General features: G+C 34.8%; 2 protein-coding genes across 2 annotated transcripts in view; both read left to right on the forward strand.

The window, feature by feature from the left end:
* LOC110428404 (uncharacterized) overlaps nt 1-1,030 on the forward strand; it is a 1,446-nt gene extending 416 nt beyond the window's left edge. Inside the window, exons 1-2 of the mRNA XM_089785623.1 lie at nt 1-377; nt 790-1,030. The exon at nt 1-377 is cut by the window's left edge and continues 416 nt beyond it. Coding sequence (XP_089641749.1) covers nt 1-377; nt 790-876 — 464 coding nt within the window. The 3' untranslated portion in view covers nt 877-1,030. The remainder of the gene's footprint in view (nt 378-789) is intronic.
* A 1,394-nt stretch (nt 1,031-2,424) lies between these two features.
* On the forward strand, nt 2,425-6,017 carry ATS9 (non-ATPase subunit 9). Its single transcript, XM_021444156.2, has 2 exons — nt 2,425-2,564; nt 4,413-6,017. The coding sequence occupies exon 2, from the start codon at nt 4,438-4,440 to the stop codon at nt 5,704-5,706; it is 1,269 nt and encodes a 422-aa protein (XP_021299831.1). The 5' UTR covers nt 2,425-2,564; nt 4,413-4,437; the 3' UTR covers nt 5,707-6,017.
* Nucleotides 6,018-10,446: the final 4,429 nt, after the last annotated feature.

Consider the following 10,446-nt stretch of genomic DNA (forward strand, 5'->3'; position numbering starts at 1 on the left):
CGAGCCATCACGAAGGGTTAGTTATAACATCAGAAGCAGAAAATGATGAAGAAGGGGAAGAAGTTCATGTTCGAGATGAAGAGGTGAATTCAGCGGTTCTGGAATCTTGGTCGTCGACTGGGGATGAAGCAAACTCACGGCCTTTGAGGAAAGCAAATGGGATTGGTGAAATCCTGACTTCTGGGATTGTGAAAGTTGCTGCTAGAGTTCGATGCTTCGTGGCCTTTGGATGGGGGGCTTGGTCCGTCGGAGCGGTCGGTGGAGTTGTGGCGGCGGTGTTGATGTCGTTGGTGTATGCCAAGGTTAGGAGGTGGCGTACCAGAGTCAAGGGAGAGAAGAAGGATCAATTGGAGTTCTTAATTCAAGAGAAAGAACAGGTTTTTGCCATGAAACTTCCTACTCGGAAACTCTGAATGATCATACTCTGTTTTCCTGATGCTACAGTTTTCTCATTTCCCTTAATGTCTGTTACTTCAAATCAAAATCTATAAAGACGCTAGATTATTGGTAGAATTGCTATAATTTTCTCCCCAGAACTTTCTTTTCAGCAAGTAGCTAAGCAGATAAAAGTTTCCAGGAAAATCCTGGACGCAGAGACAGTTACAATCTGCTTCCCTGATTAATTTATCGAATCGAACTGAACCCATATTCTGGAATGCTTCTCTTCTCACTGCTCAACCATGAACACTGTTCAAAAATGAACAGAAAAACTTGTTTGTATGTTCTGTTTCCTCCATTGCTAGTCAGAATTTGCAACTCATTCCACAAACTTTCAATTTCATGCTGCAGAAGATCAACCAGCTGTTGGTTCAAATTGCTCACATGAACGAGCTATTATCAGCACGACGCAGGGTTGCGGTGATTCGAGTCAGCTGACTGACCCATTTTCCTTGCCCATTGATCAACATGGAATGAATTTGATTCAGGATTTCTCTGTAATTTGAGTCTGCTTATGAATTTTACAATTTTATTCTGTGTAAGCAAGAGAAAACCAGATATTTGTACAAGTAGATGAGTATTACTATTACCACCTTTTTTCTTCTTTTTATCCCTTTATCCTCTATCGATTCGATATGAGATTTTGTTACATTATATCTTACTCGAATTCATAACCACCCCACTGAAAGTTGAATCACCTTCTTCGCTCCACTCAATAGAAAGTTTAGTGCAACATCGAAGTCAAGTTTGAATTGACTTTAAAATCATTTTGTCTCAGTGTCATTACTTTTTTAAAAAAAAAATTAAATTATTAATATATAAAATATTAAATTTATAAGCTTAAGACTTATTATTACTTATTTGAAATGAGATTTCGTAATTTGCCCAAATATGAGAGATATTGCAGGATTTTTAAGTGCAATTAGAGATGTACAAACGGTTAGTTCAATGAAATTAGTTTTAGAAATTTCGAACTAAAAAAATTGAATTCCTCCTCTAAAAAAAATCAAAACCAAATCGACAAAGTTTGGTAACTAAAAAATGAAACATCAAACTATTTTGGTTAGTTTACCTCGGTTATTGAAAATCAAACTCATGAAACTAAAAGAAAAAAATGTAAGGATGTAGCATTATTTTATAAGATCCTATGTTGAGATTTTATTTTTTTTAATTGAATAATAAAGAATGAATAATTTTGTTTTGTTTTTTAAATTCAAAGCTCACTTACCTTTTTAAGTACTACTCATTTCGGTTGGTTCGATTACTTTGATTTAAAATATTTAAAATAAAAAATTAAAGCAATTAAATATTCTAATCAAACTTAATTAATTAAATAAGTGAATAACGAACTAACCGGATTGAAAAAATCAAACTCACTTCAATTTGATTTGGTTTTTCAATTCGGTTTAAATTTGCATGCTTCTAAATGTAACAATTGCAATAAACATATAATATCCATTTTAATATATATAAATATATATATATAATTTTTGGGGTACGGTTTTCATTATATTCTATTCCAATTGGATGTAAATCTTATATTTGGTAGTTGGTTTTATTTTTTTTATTTGTTACTTTAGTTATTTGAATTAATATTAAAATTTTAATTAAAAAATAATGCCCAACTATCCTATATGTATTCAGGCAAAAAAACTATCTTATATCCAATAAATATTAATATATTTCAATGCAATTTTATGGTTAATTTGAAAAATTATGTGAGTCGAAAATTTTCAATGATAAAATATTAAATATCTTAATTAATTAAAAACTATGTAATGTATTCAATAATTTTTATTTAATTACATTAATTTTCTATATATTTTAATTATTTATTTTTCTTTTTTTATGAATGTAAAATATTTAGAAAAATACTTAATTTTTTTTTCAATTTATCGGACTTTTTAAAATTGGATGTGCGAAAGGCTCAAGGCCCAAAACGACTTCAAAGCCCAAAAGCCAATAAAGCAACTCGTAAACTTTTAAATCGACAGGAATTTCTTGTTACCTAAGTCGGACCAAAAGGAAAGGTGAACTAAGAAATCAGGGCATACGGGCAAAAGCAAGAAAGGGAGCGTGGGACTGTGGGATAGATCAATTCGTCCATTTTCTTGCTCTGGTTTCAGGTGCGAGTTTTCAACATGTCTAGTTTACCTTTTACTTCAAGATTCGTAGGAATTTGATTTTTGGTAGCTCATTTTTTATTTTTTTCTTTTTTTTCCCGTTAAATTTCCATCAGATTCAAGATATTTCTGTTAGTTTTTCTTTTAACTACAGGAGTTTTTGTTTGCGAATCTTTTTTACTTCAAATCTTGTTTTCAGTTTGTTCTATGATTATTCTTTGAAATTTTCCTGCTTATTTTCCTCTTTGTTAACTCATTTCTCTGTGGTCAAGGCGGTGGTGTCGGCGCCTTTGCCATCGGCGGTGTTATCCCTTTTTCTTCCTACTTTTGTCCTGGTTTCTGGTGTCAAATCAATGTCAAATTAAATAAATATTATGTTAGTTGTATTTTTTGTTTACTTTTCTGGCCAATATTAAACTATGTTAGATTCATAGGAGGCCCGTTGATGTCTGACACAGACATAAGACAGCTTCATAGGTTTCTGCTGGTTAGCTTCTAAGGTTCTAAGTGGGTACTAATTTCTCCTTTGAACCATGTCATATCGTGGGTTGGGTTTCATTGCACTGATAGTAGACTAGTGTTAGGAATTCTGAAGGTAAAGAAATGGAGTAAAAGGGTGGGGAAATTGAGGACATTAGAAGTGAGCAGAAGAAACAATGGGTTGTTTAGGAATGGAAAGGACAAGAAAATGAGTGGAATAGAGGGCTTGTTTGCTATTCTCATTATTATATCCTGAATGAAGATTGTTGGTAAAGTTAAATTTTGAGTGGTAGAAAAGGGCGCAAAAGGTGTAATTCTTCACTGTTTACTCTTATATCCTCTTGATTTGAGAGGAATTAAGAAGTGAAGTTTCAAGGCGATCCAGAGGGGTTTGTATTTTGTTTGACCTCCAAAATTTAGGGGAAAATCCCCTCCAAAATAGGGCAGATCAGTTGAGTTAAACTTTTAACTACAATCACTTTCTAATACACTATTAGGTGGCTTAGCTCTTCGCTTCCTTCTTTAGCAAGAAATAGAACATTGGATAGCTAAATAATTGGAACTTCAAATGTTGTTGATGCTCACACTTCTCAAATGTAATTATGACACTTGCAATTTGTCAACATTTGATTGGGAATTGTAAGGGTTTAAGTATTCTATTGTGGCCGCTCATTAGTGGTTGGTTTTAATCTCACATGGCTATTTCTTCTGTGAGGAATTACACTCCATACTATTTGAGGCCTATTGAAGTATAACTTGAAGTGGGTAAGTGGAGATCATGTAAAAGAACCCTGAGACACTTTATTCTTGTTCTTTTGCAATATATTGATACCCATAGCAAATGACATGCTTTGTAGTTGCAAATATGTATTGTATATTGTCCAAAGAGTTGCTAATTCCATCACTATTTTATAGTATATCTGTGAACGGCACATGGGAAGACAGACAATGATTTCTAAGACTGTTGAAACATGTCCAAAGGGGAATGAATAATAAAATGTTTTGTCTTCTAAATTTTGAATGAATGGTTGTAAGGCCTGTGAAGGTTGGAGTTGGCTCTTTAATAATAGTTCTGGTTTGTAAAAATAGTTATTTGGTTGAGGATGTTTGTCATTTTCTGGAGTGATGAAATAATGTAATTAGTTGCTATTAAGTTCCCATTGACTGTTTCATTTGGTGAGTTAGTTCAGTATTTTACTAACTAAAAGGGCTGCAGTCCATGTTGTCAAGTTAGCTTGTAACTTCTAGGGGTACTTTACTTTTGTATCCCTTAACTTTTAGCCAGATAAAAGTATGATTAATTAATTTAATTATGGAATTTAATTCTTGATGCAAGTTTATCTATCTCAAATTGAATTGTTCATTTTGCAGGATTTGGAATTTCTAAGCATTGACAATGTCTTCATCGTATCTCCCAGCAACCACTGATTCAATTGCTCAGGCCCTAGAAGCCAAGACTCCGTCTGAAGCCATCTCGATCCTTTACCAAGTACTAGAAAATCCTTCATCTGCTCCTGATGCTCTGCGGATTAAAGAACAGGCCATAACAAATCTCTCAGATCTTCTTAGACAAGAGAACAGGGCAGAGGAGCTCCGAAGCCTTCTGACCCAATTGAGGCCCTTTTTTGCATTAATTCCAAAGGCAAAAACTGCTAAGATTGTCCGTGGTATAATTGATGATATAGCTAAAATACCAGGAACATCAGATCTCCAGATTTCTCTTTGCAAAGAAGTGGTGCAGTGGACTCGTGCTGAGAAGCGAACTTTCTTACGGCAACGAGTTGAAGCAAAGCTTGCAGCTCTTTTGATGGAGAACAAGGAGTACTCAGAAGCACTGAATCTCCTTTCTGGCCTAATCAAGGAGGTCAGAAGGTTGGATGACAAGCTACTGCTTGTGGACATAGACTTGTTGGAGAGTAAGCTTCATTTCTCTCTCCGAAACCTGCCTAAAGCCAAGGCATCCCTAACAGCTGCAAGAACAGCAGCAAATGCAATTTACGTGCCACCAGCTCAGCAGGGTAATATAGATTTGCAGAGTGGAATCCTCCATGCAGAGGAGAAGGATTACAAAACTGCTTATAGCTATTTCTTTGAAGCATTTGAAGCTTTCAATGCTCTTGAAGATCCGCGTGCAGTATTTAGCCTCAAGTATATGTTGTTGTGCAAAATAATGGTGAGCCAGGCTGATGATGTTGCTGGTATAATATCATCCAAGGCAGGGCTACAATATGTGGGGCCTGAACTTGATGCCATGAAAGCTGTTGCTGATGCCCATGCAAAACGTTCCCTGAAGCTTTTTGAGGTTGCTCTTCGTGATTTCAAGGCCCAACTAGAGGAAGATCCTATTGTTCACAGGCACCTTTCTTCCCTGTACGACACTCTATTGGAGCAGAACCTCTGCAGATTGATTGAGCCTTTCTCAAGGGTTGAGATCGCACATATTGCTGAACTGATTGAATTGCCCGTAGATCATGTGGAGAAGAAACTTTCTCAGATGATTCTGGATAAGAAGTTTGCAGGAACTCTGGATCAGGGTGCTGGATGCCTCGTCATATTTGACGATCCCAAGACCGACGCCATCTACCCTGCAACATTGGAAACCATCTCCAACATTGGCAAGGTTGTAGATAGCCTCTATGTGAGGTCCGCTAAGATAATGGCATAGGGTTCTAGATTTAGCAATGGATATCACGCTGCTACTCCCTTCTAGCCAGTGGACAAATTAGTGTTCACTCACTCGAGTGCAAGCTAGATACTACATGTTTTAAGTTTTTCAGTTTAATGGTGCTGCGGCGGAACGTTTGATTTAAATATGTGGAGTTGATTCAGACAATCTTTGCCATTCACCTTGCCTGATATTCTGCTAAAAATTTATGTCAGATTCCCCTTTCTTTAATGTAGCTTGTGTACTCCATTGTTTGGAGACGTTGGTTTTACTGTATTTCCAACAATCTGCTACTGATGATCTTATTTCTATTTCGAGAGCAGTCCTGCAGTGAATTGGCATTTCACCTGAAGCAAATACAGGAGTTGCTGGATGTCATTTACAACCAGAAGTCCTTATTTGCTTTGGTTGAGCACCCGGCCAGATGAGGTAAAGGGTGAGGAAAATCAGTGTGTCTAGTTATAGTTGCTGTTTATGTTTACTCACTCTACGCTTTTCTTTTCTCACGTGAATGCATATGCCTCAGTTATGGTTGTAGACATGCAAAAAAGGCCTTATCCCACTTGAAAAGTTGAAGGCCCATTTCTTTGGCAAATTGAAAAGTCTCCCATCTCCCCTGGAAATAGAGTCAATTCTGGCTTAAACACAGCTGCTTTTTTTTCTCAAAAAAAATGGAACACAATTTAATAAATTTATTAAAAAATAAAAGGATAACAATAACAAAAATTTATTATTTTATTTATACTCAATTGAGTTTTTATTTTTTTATTTTATTCAATTAAATTCTTATTTCATGACTTAATTAGAGATAAAAATTTGTTAAATTACATATATATATATACACCTTTTTTTTATAAAAATTACATTTATATAAATAATGATAGATATAATTGAGAATAAAATTTGTTACGAATTAAAAAATTAATTGGATAAATAAAACAAGTGAAGCTTAATTGATTAAAAATTAAAGAAAAAACATTTAATTAGATAAGATAAACTTCAGGAGTTTTTTTTGTTATTTAAGCGCCACCTTTTCTTCGCGTCCCAATAAATATTTTTTTTAAAAAAATAATAAAAAAAGAAAAAAAAGTAAAAGCGAAATTTAAAGGGGCTTTTATGGAAATTAAAATTCTCAGTTTCATTTTCAGTCTGTGTCAGGACTCCGGTTTGCTTTCCTCGTTCCCCATCCTCTCTTTTTTTCTCTCTCACAGAGGAAGGAAAAAAAAAATAAATAAAGAAAGAAAAAGAAAAAGAACAAGAAAAATCCATTCATTGTTGGATCTCGCTGTTTCGATCCGCAAAGGTAAGTTGTTTTTTTCCCTTGATCTCATCTCAATTTCATCTTCTACGATTTAATGCCCTTAATTTTTTGCCTTTTTCTTAAAAATTTTTTTTTCCTTTCTTTTTGGTTGTAATTTTATACGCATTGAGCAGCAGTTTGAAGTTGAAGAAAGGAAATGAAACGAAAATGGAAAATAACACGATTTCGAAGTTTTATTTTCTGTTTTGAAAGTTGACCTGAAACTATGAGTAATATGTATTTCGAATTTCAAGTTGGTTTTTTTTTTCTTTTATTTTATCATGTTTTATTAATGCCGAACTGGTGGATTAGATCTGTGTTAGTGTCTCAGTTGATTAAGTTTTGATCTGGAGTTTTTTTTATCTTTGCATTTATTTCATTTATGCTAGATTTCTTAACTATGTTATATAGGCAGATGGTTTTAAATAATTTTCTTTCACTCGTTATATTTAAAATTAGGCTCTGTTTGGTTGGTTGTTTTTTGTTTCCTGCCACTTGCTTTCTGTTTTTTAAGAGTAGAAAGCAAATTCATATTCGATTAAGAATGAGCAAATAGTTAAAGTGCAACAAGTTTTCAAACATATTTTGTTATTCACTAATTAAGTTTTTAATTTTAAATTATTTAAAATATTGGTAGTTGCTTTTGTGTCCAAACAACTTTGAAAACATATTTAGCTAAAGCTACCACCAATTAGAGCGTAGTGTTAAACTGAGGAAACTTTGTTACTTGTCTTTGAGATGATGTGTATGTAAGTTTAAGTGAATTCGTTTAGAATTGGATTGAAACTATGTAAAAAAATGACTTGTTTTGTACTTTTAGAATCTTAATTTTGTTTTACTTATATGATAGTTGTTAGTGGTTCCACAGCTTCTGTATAATTGCGTTATGTTATTTAAGTTTAAGACATCTTATAGTGGGTTTAATGCTCAATTTCTTTTGATGATTATGATTGTTTGTTATTTCTAGGGTATTTTTTCTGTATAAAATAAACAATTGAATTTCCTTTTAGGGCTGTCCGTATCTGCTCAAACTGGTATGTGGGCTGTTGAGCTTTATAATTGCTCTTTTAGGGTGCCTTAGATTCTCGCAATAGTTTTGGGATTAAATACCTTAATGAGATTTCAGTGGTGTTTGTGCTTTTCATGGTGGGGAGTGGTAATTAATGTAGTAGCACTGGTGAAAGAGTTGGTTGATGGGAGGAGACAATAAGGTTGAGTGGTAGCTTCTGGTAGTAACATTGCAGGGCTGGGAGGTTGGTGTTTATTGGTATTGGGAGGAAGAAGTGCTGGTGTTGTTCTGTTAGCTTTTCAATTTTTTATGTCTTAGAAGCTTAAGCGTGCTGGTTAGATCACTATATATTGCCAACTTTTAAATCAGAAACCAAAGATACCTTGAAACAGTGTTTATTTTTTTTGTTTTGTTGGAACTGCATATTTGGTAGGCTATACACTTCAATGCAGGCATTCATATGTAATAAGCATATTATATGCATCAATTTAGAGGTTCTGTGCATCAGTAGGAGAAGCTGGCTTTAGCCTATGTTTTATAGTATATATCAAGTATTTTCCCTCTCTTGTTTCTTTTGCTTTTCCGGTGCATTTAGATGTTTTTTTAGTCTGTCTCTTTGCTTGGCAGTACAACCATATATGCTTACGTGTACCTATTATGTTTGCACATGTCACTTTATGCATGTTATCTTGCTTGCTTATGAAGTCTTCTACATATTTGTTGTATCTTCTGAGGCTACTTTTTGGATTCTTTTTTATTTCATTTCTCTTTGTAGTTTTAAGTATAAGTGGATTTTTTCAGTATATGAAAAGGTTAATGACCTTGTTTATAATATAATGGATGTCTTTGTAAATTGTGAAGGGTATGCTCTGGTGGGGTCCCTGTGCTCTCCTTTCTAGCAGTTAGTAAATATAGAAAGGCCTTAGGTTCCAGACAGAATATCACTTAGAAATGGGGCGTCTAAAGCTGCAATCTGGGATCAAGGCAATTGAAGAGGAACCCGAGGACTGTGATACTACATACTCTAGCAAAGCAACTTTAGCATGTATGATTAATTCAGAAGTAGGTGCTGTATTAGCTGTCATGAGGAGAAATGTAAGATGGGGTGGTCGATACATGTCAGGTGATGATCAGCTAGAACACTCTTTAATTCAGTCATTGAAGGCATTACGGAAGGAAATTTTCTTGTGGCAGCATCAGTGGCATACCATCAACCCTGCTGTGTATCTCCAGCCTTTTTTGGATGTGATTCGATCGGATGAAACTGGTGCACCAATCACTGGTGTTGCGCTATCTTCTCTTCACAAAATTTTAACCCTTGATGTGATTGATCAAAATACTGTTAATGTTGAGGATGCTATGCGTTTGGTAGTTGATGCTGTGACTAGCTGTCGATTTGAGGTGACAGATCCTGCATCAGAAGAAGTGGTACTGATGAAGATTCTTCAGGTTCTTCTTGCTTGCATGAAAAGTAAAGCCTCAGTTATGTTGAGTAATCAGCATGTTTGCACAATAGTTAACACTTGCTTTCGTATAGTTCACCAAGCAGAGAAGAAAGGTGAGTTGTTACAGCGGATAGCTCGCCACACGATGCATGAACTTGTGAGGTGTATATTTTCACATCTTTCAAATGTTGACAACACAGAACATGCCTTGGTTAACAGAACTGGCACTGCTAAACAAGAGGTTAGTATTGGTTCCATTGTTCCTCTTCTTTTTCTACTTTTCGTTTGGCTTCAAGCTCTCCTTTTATCTTATTTCCTATTGCCTGCTAGAAGTTGAAGAAAAGAAAAGATGCCAGAAGCCAAATTGATATTTCTTCAACTTTGTTTAAATTTTGTGGTAATGATTTTAATCAGTACTCCATGGCATCTATTCAGGCTCAACTTTTCTAAAACTGTATTAAAAATAAAGCTTACTTTGAATTAACTTTCTCTATTGATGCTTTGGTAGTTAGGCAACAGAAAAACATTTTGTTCATGTCTGTCTATGTGTGTAGGTTGTTGAAGCTTCATAACCTAGATATTAGGTAATGGTTTTGAGAGCTACCATATTGCTCTCTGACCTTAGTCTGTTCTGTGTGGGGGACCTTAGATATGCCTTGCAGTATGTTTGTTTGTTTGTTTTTATGGTAATTACTAGATGTTATTATTATTGAGGTTTGATGAAGGTGAGCTAGAACCCCATTCTTCAGTTTCATATGATGAGGTGAATGGCACCATTGACAAAACTGAGAAGTATAGGGTTCTTCCTTTGCAGCTTGGTGGGATAGATAATGATTATGCATTTGGGGCTAAACAAGTGGAGAATGGAAATGGCACTGAGTATGATGGTCAAGCAACTTCTGGAAGTTTTGCATCCAATGGTTCTGCTGGTCTGGTAGCAACTGCAAGGGAAGAAAGTATGGTAGTAGCTGGTAATGGAAAGGAGA

Source organism: Theobroma umbraticum, unplaced genomic scaffold, assembly GCF_002168275.2.
Source record: "Theobroma umbraticum cultivar Fairchild unplaced genomic scaffold, ASM216827v3 scaffold_31.0, whole genome shotgun sequence".
NCBI classification, from domain to species: domain Eukaryota; kingdom Viridiplantae; phylum Streptophyta; class Magnoliopsida; order Malvales; family Malvaceae; genus Theobroma; species Theobroma umbraticum.

Coding starts and splice junctions, on each gene's coding strand:
- ATS9 (XM_021444156.2), top strand. CDS start 4,438: ATGTCTTCATCGTATCTCCCAGCAACCACTGATTCAATTGCTCAGGCC.